The sequence below is a fragment of the Cryptomeria japonica genome, chromosome 2 (assembly GCF_030272615.1).
Source record: "Cryptomeria japonica chromosome 2, Sugi_1.0, whole genome shotgun sequence".
In the NCBI taxonomy this organism is placed as follows: Eukaryota; Viridiplantae; Streptophyta; class Pinopsida; order Cupressales; family Cupressaceae; genus Cryptomeria; species Cryptomeria japonica.
The window spans coordinates 604071544-604096376 of record NC_081406.1 but is presented as its reverse complement, the minus strand read 5'-3'; the positions used below and the strand labels follow the sequence as shown (position 1 = coordinate 604096376).

Below are 24833 nucleotides of genomic sequence, written 5' to 3'. Positions count from 1 at the left end.
AACTTTTTCTTTGATACAAATCTATCATGGAATTCCAAATAGCTCATTGACAAAGAGACTCTATTCTAAATTTGGCATCAAATGAATTCTAAAATCTCATCTATTTACTAACAATTCCAATTATTAAACTAAATACTAACTTGTTTTGCATTCAAGTCTCTAACCAACCATTTAATTATTCAATTGGTTCTCTATAATCACTTTAAATTGATTTACTCTTCCATTATTCCTATATTAACCCCAAAGAAACTTCTTTTTTCTTTTTAAAAGTCAAGGATTATTTTAAATTAGGCAATTGGAACACTTTATTTTATTGGAAACAAGTTGAAATACATAGATGCTACTTTTATAAGCAAATTACAATAGTTTAAGTAAACATATATCTAAACCACAAGTTGTCTTTGACTAAGCAGCCATGTAGAAGGGATTTAGTCCGTCAAACTCACCAAGAGGTTGAACCTAGTCCAGACGTGCCTTTAAAAGTTTGAACCTTGGTGGATTGTCTTATATCACATACCATCATCCTCACCAATTATACTCAACCAACTGAAACACTTTTTAACCCACCATGAAATATTTCTAAGGATTCTGTGGAATCATATGCTATCTATAATGGTGTAATGGAGCACAATATCATATGCGATGTGAAAAAACAAATATTTATAACATATTGCCTAATCTTGAAATTGATGTACTTGTATGCAACTCGCATACAATTATTGTGATTGGTCCCAATCGGAATTGTCTATGCAGCAAACTAAAAAGCACTAATGAGACAATTTTTTGACGTTTATTAAATAGATTAAAAATCAAAATACATTATGATCTGATTTTTAATATATTTAATAAATGTAAAAAACTCTCTTGTCTCTTGGGCCAGCCTTAAACCACACACACTAACCAACATATTAAGTCTAGAGAATGTTAGACAACTCTTAATGTTTTACACTTTTAAGCCTAGAAGTGTAATTAAGCAACATATTAAGCCTAGAAAATGTCAGTCAACTCTGAATGTTTAACACTTTTAAACCTAAAAAAGTAAGCTTAGTGTATGGGGCTTAAGTCGTTCCTCTTGTCAATGGTTTTAGTTTGCTCCATAAACATTGCCATCCCAATCCTTGGTGGCACAGGGGGGACAATCCACTTGTTTGATTTTGTCGATTTGAACTCCGGTGTCGTAAACAGAGCGCACACTCCAATTCGCTGGCAACACAGCTTCCTTGGGCGACACCAAGACAGAGCCATTATATCCGGTCGCAACAAAAAGCTGTAAAGACAGAGCTCCTTCTGGAGGCTGATCCAAACTCCACACAGCACCATAGTTGTGCATCATGTGTTTCCAATTCGAAGATCCCGCCTGCACTTTGCAAATTTAACTCATTACATACTCACCTTTGAAACTGCTTAGATCACATGCATAAAACTTACATCTTTAGGTTTAAAAGTTTTAAACATTCAGAATTAACTGACATTTTTTAGACTTAATATACTGATATTTTTTAGACTTAATATATTACTTTATATGCAAAATTCTCATCTCTAACTTTTAGATTTGAAAATACAGTAATGAGTATGTAACCTGAGCAACATCCACGCCTAAGATATCCGTCTGCCCTCCTTGGTACTGAAATAGCACGGCAAGAAAGTATGGGGGACTACTGATCTTGCCTATTTGCACCATCATGTTCTGCCCTGGATACTCACATGGTATTCTGTCAAGAAAATAAGAAAGAAAAGACTCTTGTCAAATGACCCATTTACCTTAAACTCGATAAAACAGATTATTTTCTAAGTCTGGTCAGGACAGGCTTCTGCCAAAATAAAATTTAAATAAAATTGAAATATTATTTTGTAGTTAGTCTTAAACCCTACACAGTAAGCAACATATTAAGTCTAGAAAATGTTAGTCAATTTTAAGTATTTAACACTTAGTCATGTATTGTTAGTATGATCACATATATAAAGCAACTTATTAGACCTTAAAAACATCAATCCTCTGAATGTTTAACACTTTTAAACTTAAAAATATAAACTTACTGTATTATTTAAGCCATTCCCTATTTTGCTTGTATGATAAAAAGATGACACTTCTAACAGTATAATTTAGTGCCAATTACTCACCGTTCGTACTCGATATCCACAATGCCCCTATTCAGAAGCTGAGAACACTTTGCGGGTTGCGCCAGCTTTGAGAAGGTGCTTCTGGGCAGCACAAAATCCGTCTGAGTGTTCTCGGGAAAGTCTGTAACCAAAACTTTCACCCCTGACTTGGTGCAAATCTCAGGGTCTGTACATCTTATCTGCACAAGATATCAGTTTAAACTGCCTTAATCTTATTCCTGATCTTAAGGCAGAAGTAAAAGCAAAAGAAATTGTGAGTGATTGATTCAGGTCAGTCTTAAATCATAATTAAGCAACATATTAAGTTTAGAAAATGTTAGTCAATTTTTAACATTTTAAAATCTAGAAATCAAAACTTAATGTGTGATTTAAGCCGTCCAATTGATTCGTACCTGATAGCAGCCGCCACATCCAATCCCTTCCCTATATATTTTGGGGCTCGCTGAGGCCACGTCGCCATTACTCATGGTTGATGCAAAGGACTCGTACCCACATGCTCCCACTGTAATTTACAGTGGAATTATTATTCAGGTATGAGAATAATCTACACTGTCAAGAAAAAAGATTTAAGAGTTTATGAACTGTATACTTACTATTGGCAGCCTCGGAGGAAGCGTAATATGCCACTTTTGATTTGTAAAGACATCGATCAAAGCAGAAAACTGTGGGGATGATGAACATTAATATCCATCCTGCAAAGCACACAGTTTTCAACTCCATTATTACATATGTTTCTGTGATGGAAAGTAGGGAATGTATACAAGGCTTTATAGGAAAGTAAAAAGCAAGAGAGCCGTGTGAAGGCAGACAACTGCACCTAGGAAATATCTGATTTAATCATCCATTGGAAGGAAACAAATATCTTCTCACAGTATGGAGGTTGTATTTGAAAAAAGGAAATATACCGAATCAGCATATCTACGCGTGCTTTGGCACGATAAGAATGCAATTGAAAGCCATTTGAAATTTTTAATACCACTACTACAATGGCTGACGAGCACTCAACTCAGTTATTTTAGCGCGGATTTGAACACGTGGTATACGATATAGGCACGGAATTTGATATATGTAAAGTGCCAATTGGCGATGGACTGAATGGACTGCACAAAATCTTCGGTGTATTTTTGTCTCTCATACCTTGAGTGACTCATTATGAGGGCTGGATTTAACCAGCGTATTATAAGCATTGACTATTGAGGTGGCTGGTGCATGTGGGTTATTTTTAATCAAATGGTTTAAATCACACATATTAAGTTTTGATTTCTAAACTTAAAAATATTAAACACTCAGAGTTGACGCGCATTCTCTAAGCTTAATATGTTGACTTTTAATTAGACTGTTCTTTCTATTTTATAACCGGTTTTCAAATATTTGTTTTTCTCTGCTCGTTTCATGCAGTAGATATCCTGTGGAGAATTTGGTCAGTTCAAAACCTGTATAAACTTTATTCCCACATTGTTGGTATTAGTAGCGAGGATTGTTGTGCTATTTGGGAGTGTTTCTACACAAACTTGCAAGTTTTGACGACTAGCCTCATCCACGCCACCTCCAAATTGCCATAATGGCAAAAGTTCGTGGTTCTTCTCCTCCAACCAAAAGCTGAAGAAAAATTCATGCAAATGCATTAATGAAATGTTTTGGACTTAACTTCTATTTATTTTGTTTTCCTCAACTCAAGAAATAATATTCTATTCCATAGTCTAGTATCAAAATGAAATTAAGAAAAGATGGATGCAACTTTTTTTTAGAGATTATATCATTGGCATGCCTCTTATTAAAGATCATTGTGTAGTTATCAAAGGTCATAGCAAAAAGATCAATGAATGGATTGTAAAAGAAGGAATGTTTAAATGATTGGGGACTTGATAGAATAGTAGTAGGATTGTCTAGTGCAGATAAGATGCAGAGGAGTTGGATGTGGTCCTCTTGTGTGTTGTGAATGATGAAACTAAGGGCATAATCTTGATTTTTGTATGCTTTTGTTTTCTTGAGCTATCTCATATTGTTCCCGCATAGATCTTTGTGGTCTCAAGTTAAACTAGGGTTTATCTTCTACTTGTAGTTGTCTAACATAGTGCCCACTAAAGTTCCTTGCAACTTTGTTGAATGTTGGATTAACCTTTTTGTTTGTTGTGTTAGTCCTATCCATTTGATACAAATTCACCTCGGTATTAGATACTTGGTTAGTCCCCAAGACACTGAGAGGGGGGGTGAATCAATGTTTAACTGGTAGATGAAAGATTTAAACTTATTTGCAACTTTACAATCCAAATTAATATACTGGTAAGCAAATAATAATGTAGTAAAGAGAAACAAAAGAATAAGCATCAATGCACACCATAACACAGATATTTTAACAAGGAAACCCGGTAGGGGAAAAACCTCTGTGGGATTTGTGACCCACAATATTTACTCACTGGCCAATATGAATAAATATTACTTAGTACAATAGGGGCCTGCACATGCAGGAAGGCCAACTGCCTAGAGCTCACTGCTCAACAACAAAAATGGAGTCCCACTGACTACAATTGGATGGTTAAATCCAATAACAATGTACTGCCTCAAAATAGCATCTACAATGCTAGATTCAGTACCAATAATCAAAGTGCATATACAATTATTCACTAACATGTGTCGCTTACATACATACCTACTTTTCTACATTTCAAAATGACCTACAAGATCTCATACATATATGAGTCTCTCTCTCAAAAAAATGAAAACTCGATTCTATTAGGAAAAAATCAAGGGATGATGTGTCACAATCCCCCTCTACAAGCTAAAATCAAGAAGCTCAAAATAACTTATCACCTAATAGAGGATGAAACCTCTAATTACCTTTTCCTTGAAATTGCTCAACACACTACCCAAACAAATCTAATTCAGGCTATCATAGCTATCTTTAACCTTACTTTTATATATATGGGGCCCCCACGAATGTATGTAGATTTATATAATTTCTAGGTCACTACCACCATGGTAATGGAAGAGGTCAAGAAACAGAAGTTAGATGAAGGTTTGAAGGTATTGGTGGATACTTTTTCTAGAATGTCTAAAGTTATTATTGAATCCACCTCCTAAAGTTTTAGGTCCTACAGAAGGAGTACTCAATCTCAAATCATATGTAAATAAAGAGCTAGTGGCCAACCTATGATTGGACAACCATTTTGGCAGGATCACCAAGGATTGGGTGAGGAAGGTGAAGGCTAAAGGACTTCAATTTATTGATAATTTAAGAAGGTCATACAAGGAATTGATTCTGGCAAGGAATATCCTATTCATGGAGATCAATAATTCTAAGATGGAAGAAACATGCAAGAAGAGAACTAAATGAAACCATGGATATGGACATTGATGTGGTTGTTACTAGATTCATTCCTCCTTATGAAACTATTTGCACTAGATGACTCCAAAGTTTGGATTGGAAGCATCAATTCTTGATACAAAACATCAAATTTAATAGAGAAAGTTATTGAAGGAAGCCAATAAGATGCTCACTCAGGTAATTCAAGAGTTTGTTAATATAGGTTGCTAGCTGAAAAGAAGAGACAATTTAGGGTATGCTATAGCTAATGAGTTGAAGGCTAAATTTTAGAACACTATTGAAATCTTGGTAGACCTGAATAAATTCAATGAGGAGAAGCATGGCAAGTTAGTAAGGATTGATGTATCTTTGATTCTATGTGTCAATCATTATAAGGTGTTCATCCTAAAGGCAAAGTAAATTAGGAAGGAGAGGTCGTTGTGAGCTTTGCAAAACAAGAATGTAATCATTCCTAGTGAGGATGGAATTCCAAGTGTCCTCAAGGCTCTGTAGGATTTCAAGAACCAACAAGTGCAATAATAACCTACTCAGCTAGAAGATACACCACCCACACAATGAATTCATTCCTCATAGTACTATTTTAGTATCTTGCTTTAAGTTTTATGTCATTGTTGTAAAAAGTTAATTATGTTTTTTTACAATTCTTTAAAGAATCAATTTCTTTAAATTGTTGAATAGCTACATTTTGTAAGCTTTAAATATGTTGAAATCGGACATTGGAAGGAACTAGCAATTTTTTAGTCTCCCTTATGCTATGACATATGAGTGTGACTCAATCAAATTTTGAAGATCAATAAAGTTTTGCTGAATTTATGAGCAACATTGTCTATGTGCATTGGAGTTGGATTTTTCTTGTGTTTGTTGTAAATCTTTGAGTTTGCACAAATCTTAATGCGATATTCTCTTGAATGTTAATATTTATACAAGCATTGGTCATTTTCTCAATAAATTAGTTGTTGTTTCCAAGTATATCAATTGTTCTACCCAATCATTGGTTTTCAATCTTTGAGTTGGTGCATGTGTTTGGAATCTTATTATATATATGATAATATTTTTGTCTTGATTTGTGAACTTAATGTTATACATATTTAGTTTTTTTAGATCTCTATTATCCGTGTTTGTTCTATGGTGATAGGCAAATGTTAGTACCTTTACTAATTTTTGAACAAAGTAAACCCAATTTGTTTTATTTTAAAAAAATCCAATATTATGATCATATGAAGGGAGTTGTACCTTTCCAAAATTTAGAGGGGAACTAATCAATCTAGTTTACCCAAATGTTTGTTAATAGTTTATCTTTGTGTTTGGGGAAAAGATGGTCAAATTATTTATAATTTTGAAAAGGCAAATATGTTAACCAACAAACTTTTTGTGACTCTATTGGCGAGAGAATAATAAGTTTTAAATCAGTTGCTTGTGATGCATAAAAATGGTTCTTCCATAGGAAAATGTATCATTTGTCATTCAACCTAACCCAAATTGGCTGCATGCAGAACACGAGGACATTATATCTTAGTTGAATACTTTTTCTTGGAGACATAGGAGTAATATTGCTAAGTATATGTAGGTTAACCTTTTGTTAGAAGAAGAAGAGAAAACATTAAACACAGTAGTGGTTTTCGAGAGTATAGTTAAGAGAATTTTTGTTGTGATTAAAAAGAGAACAAGCACAAAGACCCAATTAAATCAAGAACAAAGGCCAAACTATAATCAGCCTCAAAACCCACAGAGATAGATAGGGGGAAGGGTAAAATCATCCTATAAGTGTCTCACAGGGGCTTCACTTAGTGAACCTGGGTTATATCACATACGTTTATGGCATACTAAAAAAATCCCCCTATTTTCAAAAAATTGTCATAAACTCTTTTTTTGTCACCCCCTCCCAATAGACAACCTGAATTAAAAGCCCCTCTATTTTTGAACTAGATATTATATTTTTTCATAGCCCAAATTAAAAACACTCCTATTTTCACCAATAGGAAATATATTGTACCCTCATTTTTTAGATATTAAACCCCCCAATATGAATACACGTGATATAATACTGCCTAGCCAGTGAAGCCCCCGTGAAGTGTCTCTAGTAACATTCTTTCACCGTGGAATTCAAAAGATTCACAAGACGAGAACGAAGCAAAGGAGTAATTATAGACCCCATTTTTTAGGAGTTAAAGAGTAATTTTTTCCCATACACTTCCTTTTCATAAGGAACAAATTAGACCACCGCCTCTTCCAAAGAAAGTAATCTAGTATTCTACTTCTCAAGCATTAATATTATATAGGCTTAATCTCCCCTTTAGCAGCTTTATTTTGAAAAATGGCAGTACCTTAGAGAGAAACTATTGGCCCACTTAATTTGGGGGCCCAATTGAATGAGTTATTGAAGGGTTTGAGGAATAATTTTCCAAATTTTAAAGGAGACGACAAAGTATCAATAGGTGAGCATTTGGCTACTTTCTTCATCACTTGTGGAGTGTTGGGTGTTAAACATGAGGATGTTGAGGTAAGACTATTTGTTGAGACATTGATTGAAGGTGTCGTAGAATGGTTCTATCATCTTCCAACAAGGTCAATTATTTCTTGGGATGTCATGAAAATACAATTTCAAGCTAGATTTAAAAGTGCTAAAGATGAACATTCCTTATTGGCGCAGCATACCCAAATTAAGAAGGAGATCCATGAACCAATGAGAGAATTTGTAGTCAAATTCAATAAGATTGTGAATTGTATTCCTCAAGATAAGAGGCCAACCCCAGATAATCAAAAGTGCTTCTTCATAAACTCCATACTATCAAATATAAGCTTTCTTTTAAGGTGAGATAGAGTGAAAGATCTGACATCTGCTCAAAGCACTTCCATATAGCCTGAGGATGGTTTCATCACTACTGGAAAATAGAAGAAGGAATTATAGTCTAGTAACCCTCATCCATCAACATCCTCGAACCCCCATGATCCAAAGATTGGAAAATGACATCATTTCATTGAAGAGGCAATTACCAAAAGTTGTCCAATATTTTCAACAACCATATCAATATCTTTCAAGTAGAGGTCTAGGTTCATAGCTTGGTAATAACAATGGTAGTAGGCAATTACAACTTCCACCAACCCAATAGAGTTTGGTGATAGAAGCACCACCTAGAGTAGGGAAATGCAACATGTTCATCTTTAACTTGACAACCAACCATGATGGTAGTACTAGCCTTGAAATGAGTAGATACATTCATATGCCTACTATGAATGGAATAGTGGAAGAAGTTATAGATGCAAGAGATAGTCCAACTACAAGTGGCGACTCTATAATTAATTTGGTGGAGTATGAATCTGATTCTAAAAGGGGGGGTAATATTTTCACCACCTTAGATGGGTCCTCATATGTCATACTCACTAGAAGCTAGCACACTACAAATAAAAAGGGTGCACTAGAATTTCAAAAGTCCAAACTTGCCTATCTAAGAAACACCTCCCCATTTAAAGCTCCAAAAATCATTCCTAAAGTTTTGTCATCCCAACCTATAGGTAAGACTACCAATAGTTCTTTTGACATTAAATTGATTTTTGTGTATTCTAAAATTCAAATCTTACTTGTTGAATATTTAAAGATAAACCCAAGTGCTTCACTTGACAACTAACCATGATGGTAGTACCAGCCTTGAAATGAGTAGATACATTCATATGCCTACTATGAATGGAGTAGTGGAATATTTTATAGATGCAAGAGATATTCCAACTACAAGTTGTGACTCTATAATTAATTTGGTGGAATATGAATCTGATTCTGAAAGGGGGGGTAATATTTTCACCACCATAGATGGGTCCTCATATGTCATACTCACCAAAAACTATCACACTACAAATAAAAAGAGTGCACTTGCATTTCAAAATTCCAAACTTGCCCATCAAAGAAACACCTCCCCATTTAAAGCTCCAAAAATCATTCCTGAATTTTTGTCATCTCAACCTATAGGTAAGACCATCAATAGTTCTTTTGACATTATTGATTTTTGTGTCTTCTGAAATTCAAATCTTACTTGTTGAATATTTAAAGATAAACCCAAGTGAGTTAGATAGGTTATTCAAATACGTCAAACCAAAAACTACCCCAACTAACATATATTAAGTTCAATGTACTATTTATGACACATCTGCCTTGGGTCTTTCATCAAAAACTAAAATTCATATGCTCACTTTGTTAGATGTCAAGCCAAATCTATTTTATGTCTCTCTTTTCATCAACGGTCATAAGCTTAGCAATAGCATAATTGACTTTGGAGTGCCTGATAATGTGATATCTGCCTCTATAGCTAAATCCTTGGGACTCACTTTAACCAAAACCTTTAGAATTTGTTATTCTATAGATTCTAAGAAAAATCCTTTGATAGGTTGGATCAAATATGTGCAAGTGTTATTAGATGAAAACCTAGGGAAAAGGCTCAAGGTGACTATTCTAGTAGCAAATATTCCTATCAAATATGACATGCTCCTAAGTAGAATTTTTTGCAAAGACTTGGGAGGTGAAATCCAAATGGACTTGTCACATGCCCTTATTTCATTATGAAGAAAGATGGTTAAATTGGAAACTAAAGCCAAAGATAAGTTTAAAGTGCTTAAATCTGATGATCCTAGATCTTAGATACTTTATGAAGATATGGAATTTGAGAGTTGTATGCTCTTCTCTAATAATCTACCAATCAAAGAGTCATTGGGTCCTGACATTGCTACAGAACTAAGGCTCCTTGAGTTTGATGGTAGTTGCTCATCTTCTAGTTCTAGCATAGGAATAATATTGGTATCACCCAATGAAGAACATTTTCCTTTCTCTTACAAATTGGATTTTAAAAACATAAACAATATTATTGAGTATGAAGCATTTCTTTAGGAATATCCATGGTTGGGGAGAAAGGCATTAACATGTTGATAGCAAGAGGAGATGCATAGATGATTGTGAAGCAAGAAAGGATCCAATTTGTTGTTAATAATTAAAGGCTAAAACATTACCACAACCCAAGTTTGGGATGAAATTGAGGATTTTGATTCCTTTCCCGTTGAAGCAGTTCCTAGAGAACAAAATTCTAGAGCAGGCTGACTAGTTGTATCAACATTTCTATTTCCCTCTCACCCATATTTTTAGATGGATTCATGTAGGATTGAGATGATATATCTGCCAAATGTGTCTAATAATGTGGAATCTTGGCAGGTTTTTTAAAATAATTGATAGATCAAATATTTTTTGGAAAATGTTATGGCATTTGTAGAAGCCTACTTTGAGGGTAGTTAACCCGATTGCAAAGAATTATGTCCAAGCAAGAAGAAGAAGCTCAAAGAAGGAATAATACAATTCTAAGGTAATAAAATCCCTAAAGTAATGGTTTTACTAAAGTAGTTATTCAGCAAGCACGATGATTATATTAAAAAGAGCTTGTCTTAATCACATAGTGCCTCTTAAGAGTATGAAACTATGAATATTAGGAGCCACAAAAATCCAAATCTAATATGCATTGGTATGTTTTGTATGCCTATAGAAAGGAAAGATTGATTAAGCTTTTAGTCAAGTATAAAGATGTGAACTCACCTAGTGTTATGATGACCAAAATAATTTCATGAATGGGTGATTTCAACATCATATTCCTCTCAAACAAGGAACTTCTCCTTTTTGGGTAGAAGCAGAGGAATTATAATCCAAAGATCACTGACTCCATTTTCAAAGAAATAGATAAGATGTTGAAAGCCAGAATTATCTACCCCATTCATCATTCCACATAAGTTGGGTCCAAAAAAATTTCTCTTACTAGGTGGTGCAATTTATCTATGAGGTGGCATCAAAGAGTGTATATTCCAACCCTCTTCTAATATTCACCTATTTTTTCATGTCTCTTGCCTCAAGAAAGTGATTAGGAACATTTCTCATACTCCAACAAAACTACAAACATATATTGGAGTAAATAACTAGTGCTCTCTCCAAGTTTCCTCATTTCAATATTTGAAGATAATTTTTTCTCATATTATAGGGGAGGAAATATTACAAACTTCATTTTACTATATGTAATTGATATCAACTAATATTAGTCTTAAGGTGCACATGCTTTGTAAGAAACCTGTAGGTAATTGTAAAATAATATGTAGATGCATATAATTTATAGGTTTTATCACTTGTTAATTAGAATACATTATTCATCCCACATGTATAAGTAGACTCTTTATATTATAATAAATTTGTAAGTGGATGGAACCTTAGATAGTTGCATTTATAATATAATCTATATCCAAATATTTCTTTCTCTAAGTGGCACTATGAAGATAATAAAAATTACTATATTTCTTTGTATTCTATGCATTTATGTTTGCATCATCCTACTTTCCTATTAGGTTCATTATAAGTTAGACTCAGTACCCGAGCCGTTTCACCCTTTACAAATACATATCCCTATACACCTAGTCCTATCAAATCCATTTACGCACACACTTTTAAATTAGTCTTAATAATCCACTTATTCATCACACTTGTATATGCACCTACCTCTATTTAGTTGTTTGCCACATGGATTTGATCATTATTCCATTTAAGATCAAGTTTCTTGTCATGAACATGCTTATTTCCAATTTAAAATTTAAAATTTAAAAATCAAAGTTGACAACCTATCCCTCTTTACCCTTCCACCTAAAGTAGACTAATTGAATGCTTAGATTAGTGTTATATGTTAGTATTTTAAGATATTCAACACATTTACTCTAATCATCTAAGAATCAACAAAGAATAATATAGAGGTCATAAATAAATCATTCTAGAGGACAATTAATAGTGACAAATTTCGATTTGGTTCAATAAAAAGAGAACAATCTATATACTTAGGTGAGCGTCCCTATTATTTTCATTATTGTTTCATTTTTTAGGATTAGATTAGACAATAATTCTTTGTGATGTAACAACAATGCTTTAAGATATTTGAAATATTGCTAGTCTACAAACTTTCAAATATAGAAGAGAATGTCACATATCATATCAAGCGAATTTGTATAGAGAAAAACATTACAGATTTCTACACTGATTCAAAAACTAAATCACAGATTTACAATGAAAAATTATCCTCAAATTCATGAACTTGTTCTCCAATACAGATCCAACATAGAATTTCAAGTAGCTCATTAACAAAAAAAAAAGCTCTCTTTCCAAATTTCATATCAAATGAATTCTAAAATCTCATCTATTTACTAATAATTACAGTTATCAAACTCAATATTAACTTCTTCTAAATTCAACTCTCTGACATAACATTTAAATATTCAAATCTCTTATCTCTATAATCACTTTAAATTGATTTACGCTGAACCATTATTCCTAGATTAACCCTTAAGAAACTATTTCTTTTTCTTTTTCAAAAGTTAAGGATTATTTTAAATTAAGCGATTAGACCACCTTTGTTTTTATAGGAAACAAGCTGGAATACATAGATGTCACCATCTCTATCTTTATATAGTGGATTACACCCATTTGAGTAAGCATACTTTTAAGCCACAAGTCACCTTCAACTAAGCAGCCGTGTGTAAAGCAATCTAGTTTGTCAAACTCATCTAGAGGTCAAACTTGACCAGAATGTACATCCAAGAGTTTGAACCTTGGTTGAGGATCCCATATCACATACCATCATCTTCACCAATTGTACTCAACCGATTGAAATGGACAGCTTAAATCACACACACTAAGCTTTGACTTCTATACTTAAAAGTGTTACACTCAAGATTGACAGACATTCTCTAGACTTAATATGTTGCTTAGTGTGTGGGGTTTAAAGCTGACCCAATTGAAACACTTTTCAACCCACCATGAAATACTAGAATTAGTATATATAATGTTGTAGTGAAGCACAATATCAGTTTGCAACGTGTAAAACAGAAATTTACAAGAGAGTGCCTGATCTTGAAATTTATGTACTTGTATGCAACTGGCATACAATTATTCCTATTGGTCCCAATCTTCGGTGTCGCAGGGGGAGCAGTCATCTTGTGGGCAAGGAGAACAACCTTCTTGTTTGATGGCGTTGATCTGAACTCCACTGTCGTAAACAGAGCCCACTTTCCAATTAGCAGGGAGCACAGGTCCCTTGGCCCACACCCAATAACCATCGTATCCGCTCGTAACAACTAGCCGTAAAGATAGAGGCCCCATTGGAGGCTGCTGCATACTCCACACTGCCCCATGGTTGCGCGTCATGTATTTCTAATTCGAAGATCCAGCCTGCACGTTGCAAATTGAACTCATTACCTGCCCATCTCTAACTTTTAGGTTTGAAGCCACAGTAATAAGTATGTCATGTCTGTCTCTAACCTGAGCAACATCCACGAGAACGATATCTGTCTGGCCTCCCTGGTACAGAAATTGCACGGCAAGAAAGTATGGGTAATTACTGATCTTGTCTATTTTCACCGTCATATTCTGCCCTGGATACTCACATGGTATTCTGTCAAGAAATAATGAAAGAAAAGATTCTTGTCAAATGATCCATTTGCCTTCAAATCGATAAAGCAGATTATTTTATAACTGTGGTAGGGGCAGGCTTCTGCCAAAACATAATAGGAGTAAAATTGAAACACTCTTTTGTTTGTGTGGCCACATGGTGAAAATTCAAAACTATATGATTTAAGGCCAATTACTAACCGTTTGTACTCGATATCCACAATGCCCATCTTCAGAAGCTTAGAAGATTTTGTGGGTTGCGCCATCTTTGAGAAGGTGCGACTGGGCAGCACAAAATCCGTCTGATTGTCTTGGGTGAAGTCTGAAACCACAACTTTTATCCCTGATTTCCTGCAAATCTCAGGATCAGTGCATAAATGATATGCAATTATCTAAAAGCATAAACATTGATGCAAATAAATGATATGCAATTATCTAAAAGCACAACAAGATGTTTATGCCTTAAACTTATTATTCCTGATCCCAAGGCAGAAGTAAAAAGCAAAAGAAATTGTGAGTGATTGGTTCATACCTGATAGCAGCCGCCACATCCAACCCCTTCCCTGTATATTCTGGCGCTCGCTGCGGCCACATCTCCATTGTTCACGGTTGATGCAAAGGATTCGTACCCACATGCTCCCACTGTAATTTACAATAGAATATTATTCAGATCTAAGGATAAGCTACTCTGCCAAGAAAAGAGATTTAAGGGTTTATGCAGTGTATAGTTACCATTGACAGCCTCGGAGGAAGAGTAATAGGATACTTTTGATTTGTGAAGACAACGATCACAGCAGAAGACTGGGGGGAAGATGAAAAGTAGGGAAATCATACAAGGCTTTATAGGGAAATAGAATGCAAGAAAGACGTGTGAAAGGAAAGCAAATCTGATTTAATCTCAGGAAACAATTAATATCTGCTCGCCAAGTATAATCCTACATCCTTTTACACTTCACCGACCGTATGGAGGTGCTTCGGCACGATAATAATAAGAATATAATAAAAGCAAATATACCCAACCAGTATCTCTAACTGTGCTTCGGCACGATCAGAATATAATAAAAAGCCATCTGACATTTTAATACGACCACTACACCGACGGCTGACGAACAGTCAGCTCAGTTATTATATTACGGATTTGAACGCGTGCTGTAAGCTACCATATATGCACTTAGTGCGATACATATATATAAAGTGCCAATTGACGATGGACATGAACGGATTCTGCACAAAATCTCCGCGCTGGTTTTGTTTCTTTTATAATCTTTCATTTTGAGGACCCGTTTTCATCATGTTAGGTGTGAAACTGAAAAATAGATGGTATCTATGAAAGATTGGGAAAAAAGAATTTGTATTTATTGAAGCAAAAGGATCATCCAAACTGAATGACATTTTATCATAGAGTGTGCAGTGTATGAGGATATCTATATTTAGTTTGAAAACAATCTGAAGGTGGGCAATCTAAATGAACTATTTGACGAGGCAAGTCTTCACAAAACAACAAATTTCTTGGTCAAGTTTCATAATAGACGAGTAGACGTCGAAAGGAATTTGAAAATGTGTTAATTTTTTGTCTCTTGGTCCCTTAGACCACTTGGTATAATAGACGTTACTAAAATTCCTTCACTCTTTCATTCTTAGCTTGAGTACTCATTTATGAGGGATGTTGCACATGATGTTACTTCTAGGTAAATGCCAAACCAAACTAAATGAAGAGAGTTTTCTTTCATCTCATGGGCATTATTAAAAATCAACCTTCCGTTCATTCATATATGTGATAGTGTATGTTCTTATAGTTTGTTATAGTAATTTAGGATCTTATACCTTTCATTTTGAACAAATTTATTTCAAAAATGTCTATCCATCATGGATGTTTAGCCAACATTCTTTGTGTTTGTTGTTGAGGATTTTGGATGTGTTTTGGTCAATTTTACTTTTTCAACATATGGTCAAATGTTTTTTTGTTCAATTCCTCAACTTAATTATTGATTGGGCATCTTGTTGATGACTAGTATCATACTTTTTCTTGAAGATGAAGATACATCAAACAATCCCTATATTGTTTAGATATTTTGTGCAAAACATTAGGTTCCAACATTCAATTACATAAAACTCTATATTTATAGGTATTCTTTCTCACCTAAGCCTCATTTGCTTCACACTTTTGAGTACAGATATATTGAGCATGAGGAAATTTTTCGATTCCTAGGCAATTTTTGTTTCCTTTCAAGTCTTCCCACATTCTTTATGGTAGGTTGCTAACTCCATAATTGAAAAGAAGTTGGCTTACTAGATTATTGAGCCCCTCTCTTTGGTAGGGAATTTCAAGTGTGCTTAAAGATCTTGGTGACTACTCATGTCTACTATAGTCTACTATTTTTTTTTAATTCTTCCTAAAGCTTCCTACTAGAAGCTTAAAAATCTACTTAAGGATATCCATTGGGCCTCTTCTAAAAACCATAGAGGTTTCCATGATGTGGATTGGGAGCTCAATATCTCCTACATGACTCTATGGTGATAGGTTTAATTTACAATCAACGAAATGGATTATCCTTGTATGCCACATGTATCATCTAAACTCTTTAAAGTAGCAAGACCTAGAAAATCCTTGTGTATCATTGTATCTCTACAAGTGTTCCTTATAGGAAGTAATCTTAGAAGGGGATTAGCCTTCTTAGTATGAAGGCGCACTTCCAATTTCATGGTACTTTTGTGATAAAAATAATTTGGAGAAAATGGAAAGCCATCAAAACTTGTTTGGTTTGGAATGGCAATTAATTTTAGAAAAGATTATTTATTAACTATCTATAAGGTGGTCACTTTTTATCTCCCTTCAATATTGTTCTCTATCTAGGACTCCATTGTTCCATGCCTTGAGTTAGTTCAAGGAGGGAATCAAGCCCCTTTTTTATCCTTTTTCCATAAAGACAAATATCTTTCTTGCTTGGCCTACAACCAAAGTCAAGTTTTAATTGTACAATTAGGACCTTAAAAGCTTCTAAAATTCATTATCTAGGTATAATTCATAATATTTCAAGAATCTTTCTTTAAATCTTGGTGCAAAGATTTATAATGGTTTTAGGGCACACTAAACTTCTCAATTATAACCTCATAAGGGTTATTCCTATCTATGTTTTCATTTTCCCCGAATTCTTATTTTTAAACCAAAAATTATTGTGATCATATTTGAGTTATTAGTGTAGCATAGGAAATAGGAATCATCAAAGCAAATATAAAGACATGTTAATCATTATTAGCTCAATCACAAACACACATTGCAATGATCTAATCCTAAGCACACTCAATAGAGACATAGAAACAAAGCATTCAAAAGCAAAGATTCATGCAAACCAGATGACGATTTGGATGCTTCTTCCATGCGGCTCCATTGTTCTTCTTTCTTCTCCAAATAGGTTTGTTGTGGATCTCACCTTCAAGTGCATACACCTAATTATGAAAGCAAGATTGACATTCAAGAATACTCGAAGCGTAAGTTCAATAGTCTGATCCGGGATTAGCTTTGATTGATGAAGATCATCCAATTTATAGGGAAATTGGAGAAATGAACAAATTAGCATGATAGTGATTCGAATGGAAATTTAAATCAAGAATAGAAAAATTATGACATGTTGCTATGCAAAGATTTATGACAATTTTATGACAAATTCTATGACAAATTGCTATGTCAAGACAAATTCTATGACAAATTGCTATGTTAAGAACTTATGACAATTTATGACAAATTTCTATGTCATTTCCATAAATTTAGGAGAGAAATAGGAGGAAATTGAATTTAAGAATTAAGAAATAAGGAAAATTAGAAAAATAGGAGGAATTAGGAATTAGAAATTAGAAATTAGGAAATTAATGAAAATTAGAAATTAGTGAATTAATCAATAATTTTTCATTTATTAATTAATTCACAAAGAGGGAGAATTGATGAAAGATTAGGAAATTAGGTGAATCAATTAATAATTTTCATTTATTAATTAATTCACAAAGAGAGGAAAATTGATGAAAGATTAGGAAATTAGGTGAATCAATTAATAATTTTTCATTTATTAATTAATTCACAAAAAGAGGAATAATTAATTAGCCAATTAAATGAAACATTTAATTGCGACACGAAGACCTAGGATAAATAAATAAATTATTTAATCCTAGAGGAAGAAATGACACACAAGGTTAAATGATTAAATCAAAAACCCTGGAAGACGAATTAGGTCTTGAAAGATAATTGACTCGATTTGATTTGATTTTGGATTGATAAATGACCAATGTGATAAATGATTTGATTGATAAAATGCACCAATTGACGAGGAACAATGACAAATTGATCCAAATTGACATAATTAAGACAGACAATGATCGATAGCAAAATTGATCGCAAAATGACAAGATCAATCAAGAGGACAAGGATCGACGACAAAATAGATTGCAAGACGACAAGATTGAAAATGACCACGATCAATGACAAATTGATCGCAAAATGACAAGATCGAACAATGACAACGATCGATGACAAATCGATCGCATGATGACAAGATTGAAAAGAGGACAAAACCCTAATTAGGATTGACCATGTCCAAAATGATGACAAATAAGCACGCTCATTGATGCAACAAGATAAAATCGATCAAAATCATGACTGGATAATGTTGTCGACAAGACCAAATTCGAATGCGAGATGAATGAAGAACGTAGAAGAATGACTCGATGCTCGCAAATGATAAAAATCAAGTGCGTGACATAGGAGAAATGTTAATGCAACGCAAAAACCTAAAATGAGGCAATGCGTAAATGTTAAAGTATGACTTCGCAAGCGTTGACCATTTTTGGGTGTCTACATTTTGCCCCTCTTTGAGACAATGCGATTTTAAGCGTTGTTTCAAAGAACAATAACTAAAATGCCCCAGACAACGATAATGACATATGCATGCCCCCTCGAGGAATTGGCCGGAAACATGCGAAAAAGAGGCCAATTGATCGATAAAAATGATAGGATCGAACGGACTGACAATCGGAGATCGGACACATGAAGGACAAGCAATGTAAGGTGCACAAGACCACGACCAACATAAGATGGAGAGGACGCATGTCCATCTATGCAATGACAAAGAGCTATAAATGAGACCAAGAGGGTGAAAATTGCTCATTTTTACTAGCCAAAGAGGAGAATTTGTTGCTCTGGACAAGGACACTTGCAGACAAATGGCGAACATTCCAATGGCGGATCACCTTGGAGAACGTGTATGCACATTCAGACGACTAGAGGACATAGGAGCAGCGGTATGTATCTCGAAAACCCATGTTTTCAATTTGATGAATTTGACTCGTTTGCGGGACATTGCGGGGCCCACAGGGGATGCAAAAGATGACTTATGCGCTTGTGTAGTCTAATTCTGTGCTTGTGTCAGGTGTTATGTGCTTGTGTAGGAAGACACAAGAACAATTTACCTAACACAAGCGCAGTTTCTCTGACACAGGCGCAAGAGTCCATAAATTACTCACTTTTGATTCGAAACTGCATGCAAATGACCTGACAAGGGGGGAGAAGGGTAGGATAGGCCAATGTAGATGAAAAACACCCTGAGTTAGACACGAAAATGAGGATATGCACCCCATAGGAGCAAACCCTAAAACTAACAAAAAGATGCCCCGATTGTGATGCAGAGTCGACAGTATCCATTGATCACGCGGGAGAATCAACCTGACTGTTTCATGCTACGACATAGACTCAGGAGCACAGAGAGAGGCACATTAGCAAGACTGGGGATATATTACATCACATACATGCCCAAGATTAGGGAAAACACAGGATTGCTTACCGCATTGGCAGAGCGATGGCATTCAGAGACCTTCTCTTTCCATCTGGCGACTGGAGAGGCGACGGTGACTCTAGAGGATGTATGGCGCATCCTCCGCATTCCGATACATGGGGAGATGATAGAGTACAACCCAGTGATAGGTAGAGATGCATTGTGCAAGCTATTTGAGTGTGACACGGATGAGTTGGATATCGTCGAGAGGGAGATTGGTTGGGAGACCATGGCATCAGAGTACGATCGACGATATGTGGTGATAGCCGTGGTGATAGCATGTATACTAGCAGGAGACAGACGAGGACATGGATTCCCTATTGGATGGGAAAGAGTACTAGAGTGGATGGCGACAGAGGGGACGGTGTATGCATGGGGACCATGTGTACTGGCTATGCTGTATTTTTGGTTGCATCAGATAGCATATCAGGGAGTTCAGACTTTGAGCTGTGGGGTTACACTGCTACAGGTATGGGCATTTGATCACATAGCCATATGTCAACCGATTACAGAGAGACAGGTAGTACCACACCGACCATATGTGTATTGCTATGGTGGAGCACTGAGACAGGGTCCGTTTGGATACATATTATACTGGCGACATGAGCTAGACAGACTGAGAGAGTTCATATGGAGGCCATATTGAGATTGCCCCGGATGGTCAGATGATCATGAGGAGCTACCATATTGTAGACAGGAGAGGTACTTGATTGGGCGACCAGTGAATCGCCAGAGAGTGATTGAGTTGTACCTGCCAGAGAGGGTCAGATGACAGTTTGGAGAGACATAGGATGTACCTAGGAGGACTGCATGCTTTGCCCGATCTCACAGAGAGACGAGTCAGTGGGGTAGTATGATTCAGCCACACATAGCATATGCAGACTTTGCACAGCTATAGCAGAGACAGTGGGATTGGTGGTCAGATGTGATAGATGCTGGGACGATAGAGGAGTATGAGACATGGTTTGCACCACGACGGCCAGTGCCTTTGACTGATCTTGACATTCTTGTACCGAGGAGACAGGAGGACTTCCCACTCACAGGAGAGGAGGGAGATGATGAGGACGAGGAGGATGACGAGGGTGATGATGATGACGGAGACAAGGCTGAGGGAGATGGGGATGATGGTGGGGAGGACGATGACAGAGATGATGGTGGGGAGGATGATGATGAGCCAGACGCAGCGGATCAGGAGACATTGCAGGATATTCCCATAGAGCCAGAGACAGCTAGGACAGAGGAGATGGACATGTGCAGGGCTACCATAGCGAGTCAGCAGGACTATATTGCGACATTAGAGAGACAGCATGAGCAGTTCAGAGCGGAGATAGCCAGACTCACAGAGGCTTGAGATACAGCCATAGCTCAGGCACAGCGAGAGGGACAGAGAGTCACTGAGTTCATTGGGTCGATTAGGGATGCCAGTGCACGGGAGATGGCACAGATGTTGATAGAGACCGGAGAGGAGAGATTGTATTGGAGGACACTATATGAGAGTGCAGTTCCACCAGAGCGAAGAGCACCTTCATATCGGGCACGATCGAGGACAGAGAGCAGGTCACGCTCTCGGAGGTCATTGAGCAGCATGGGGGTGAGTGGACCGATGAGACCACCATAGCCAGGACCAGGAGGGACATCATCTGCGAGACATGGCAGGGATGAGGAGGACAGAGGGAGCACCCAGTGACAGAGGCACGTGCTCCGTATGACAGACAGTGGACATTATGTAGTTTGACATGTTGTAGTCAGCCTGCGAGCCATACTTAGGACAGACAGTCCGATTTTGTACTCCGATATGATTATGACATATGATATGATATGCATTGATATGATGGGATGCAATGTGTTATGATTTGTAGTTATGTTTCATGTATGGATGACTTATGCATTGTGTATGAACATGTATGGATGCATTTTTATGTATTTTTGATGCATTTATGAAATGAAATGGATAAAATGCTTGATGTAATATGTGATGGAATGCAAATGTACTAACCAATGAATGTAGGATGCAGCATATATGTTTGGAGATCGGAGCACTAGACCGAACTGACTATCTGACCGGACAGAAGAAATGTTAGTAAGAAGAAAATGAGACAGAAGACAGTTAGAGATGAAGAAAAACTTGCTTTCAGTAATGCACTTTGTAGGTGAGAACCTTTATTTTTATGTAGCAAAATGGATGCGTAGCATTATGGCATGGAAGGCCAGAGCTGAAATGCAACCCTTTTTGCAAAAGACAGACACATCACAGACAAACGACAATCACAATCAAAAAAAGAAAGAGACCATGAGCCATCCCGGTCACTCTAAATCACTCAGTGACATCATCGAGCAACATACGAACATGATCGAAGATAAATCAAGAAAAAGATAAGATGCGCAAATTCAAACAAATCAAACAAACATCTTGATCTTCATTGTCAAAAGTTGAAAGTGCTGATAGGACGATCATGCTATCTGGTTTCAGGACATGTGGTACCCCGTCTAAGACAGGACACAGTCTGGTTTCGAGTATACCACACCCTGTATAAGACCCATGATAATAGGAACAAGGACAAATGATTTTGATACTAATGGTTGATTGATATGAAAATTGTGATCAGTTTGAATGTTTGAGTTGATTGAAAAAGTTCATCTAGTTAATGCGTGATTTCATTAAAGCACAGTGTGAAATGGATTGTGAGTGTTGTTGGATGAATGCTCAGTGATTTGTCTTATGCACAAAAGGAATAATTTATTGCAAAATGTTTGTTTTTTGTTTTTGGAGTTTTACAAATTATTTTTTTTCATTTTTTCAGGACTTTATTTGATGTTTAGGGATTTTTTTCAGGACATTTTTCGATTTTTTTGGATTATTTCAGGATATTTTTCAATTTTTATGACCTTTTTTTTCAGGACATTTTTTCAATTTTTTATGATTATTTCAGGACATTTTTCAATTTTTATGAATTTTTGCCCCCAGTGTCTAGCAAGGCAAGGAATATGACAGGTGAATAAATAGGCTTGCTGAAATGATAGTAGATAGAGGGAAGACAAAGGCATTTTATTATGGAGACAATACAGATGCAATTTTCAAGGGCGATGGCGTGATGGGACAAGAGACTGGATATGACATTGTAAAGCAGTGACATGGCATATGGGACATGTCAAGAGGTTTTTGAAACCATGTTTAAATTTTCATCCTTATGTCAGATCAAGATCAAGGAAAAAAGGGTGTATGGATAGTGATAAGAGATGGATAGGATAAGCAAGACCAAGAATGGATAAGAGACATGGACTGAAGGTCGGGATTGGCTAAGGGATAGTGGCAGAAAGTTGCAATAAGCTAGGGAATATGGATGAAAGGTTATAATAAGAAAATGGATAAATGACCAAAAGCTATGATAGACTAAAAGCTGCAAACAAGATGTGTGATGCTCATGATAATCCTCAACCTTGTCAAGATCAAAGGTGGAAAGAGGAAATGTACATGAAGGACAATAGGATATGAAGGGTAATGATAGGGGTTCGATAGGACAATGAATCAATGAAGGACAAAAGGATATGATAGGATAAAACCTGCCCCCAAGTGTGGTGTGCAAGAAGTTCATGGATTACACATGACGCCTGTTTGCCAGGTTTTCATCACGGTACTTGCCCAAGGTGCCTGTTTGCCAGGTTTTCACCAATGGACAAATTATTTTTCTTTCTTTCTTTTTTTTTTTTTTTGTCTTTTTTTTTCACTTTTTTTTGTATTTTGACTTTTTCAAGAGAAGATGGACACATGATAGGGGATGGAAGAAGGACTAAAGCGTATTTTTTTTGGATAGTAGCCTTGAAAAAAAATGGACCATGACCTTTAAAAGCATGCTCAAAGACGTTGGTAGGATAAGGACATGGAAAATAAGATGAAACTAAGGCAAGGATTTATGCAAAGGATTGGACTAGAGGGATGGAAGGATGGAAAATATGCATTGGATAATGGATAGGGTATTGGAAGAATTGGGCTTTAGTGGATGGAAATGAAGGCAAGATCGACATTGGCACACACCTTGAGGGGTGATGGACTGATGGAGGAAAAATGTATTTTGGATATTGAGATTTGGATGGAGGAATAGCTTGGGATTTTGGGACATAAGGGCCCAAAACGGATGAAGAAGGTGGTGGAGAAATAGACTTGGAAGGTTTGGATGGAGGAATAGCAATTTTGGATGCCAAGTTGGATGTTTCCTTTTGTGATTCAAGGAGCCGCTTAGGAACCCACATGGTTTTTGATTTTTCATGCTTTTGTGGTTCCTTGGAGTGCATTGCTTGCACAAGGGATTTAGGAACCCATATATATTTTGACTTTGCTTTATTTTGCTTAGTGGGCCTTTGTGGCCTTTTGTATTTTTCTTTTTCTTTATAGATCATATTGTTCTTTGTTTTGACATGTCGATTATATTGGACATGTTGATCCTTGAATACATGTGGATTTCTAGACTTATGACTTTTATGCTTGGCATCCAAATTGCTTGGAAGAGGGAATGAATGTTGGTGTGGATGGGAATGATATGGAGGCATGTGGGATGGATGGAAGGTTCTCCAAGATGTGTGCCTTTGCTGATGTTGCATAGGAGATGGAGGGATATAGGGACCTAGAATGGATGGAAGCGATGATGGGGAAGGTGGACATTTGGATTTTGACTTTGAAGGGATACCAACGCCTTGAGTGTGAGCTCTGTAGCCATGACCATTAGTATATTCTTCAATATGAAGGGATTCTTGCCTATGGAGATCTACTCCTTTGCCTTTATCAATATCTTGACTTGTAGGATACTCTTTTCTTTGGGAAGAAGATGCGAGTCCATTATGAGGTGGATATGATATGAGAGAAATAATGAGATCTTGAAGTGGATCGGATTGCACTAAAGTGGAAGAACCCATTATGCATGTCGAGGGTTCATGAACATCTTGCACTGACATGTTAGAATCATGAGAGGGATTAGGATCATGAGAGGGACTAGGATTGTGTAGTGGACATGGTTCAATGACAAGCTCTTCAAGAGATGGAATGGGAGAAATAATGGGATCATCACAAGAAATACGATCTTGGAGTGTATATGGAGCATTAGGACAAGGAAATGGAGGAACAAGTGGA

The 24833-nt window shown here is 36.1% G+C and overlaps 1 protein-coding gene and 1 pseudogene across 1 annotated transcript; both read right to left on the bottom strand.

Moving 5' to 3' along the window:
* Positions 1-293: 293 nt before the first annotated feature.
* Positions 294-3037, bottom strand: LOC131043840 (expansin-like A1). The gene is made up of 6 exons (XM_057977073.2): positions 3027-3037; positions 2715-2932; positions 2514-2623; positions 2122-2300; positions 1580-1712; positions 294-1357 (listed from the first exon to the last, which is right to left on the bottom strand). Exons 1-6 carry the CDS (start codon positions 3035-3037, stop codon positions 1085-1087), a joined length of 924 nt encoding a protein of 307 aa, XP_057833056.2. The 3' UTR covers positions 294-1084.
* Positions 3038-13071: 10034 nt separating this feature from the next.
* LOC131043860 (expansin-like A1) lies at positions 13072-14752 on the bottom strand (annotated as a pseudogene).
* Between the last annotated feature and the right edge of the window lie 10081 nt (positions 14753-24833).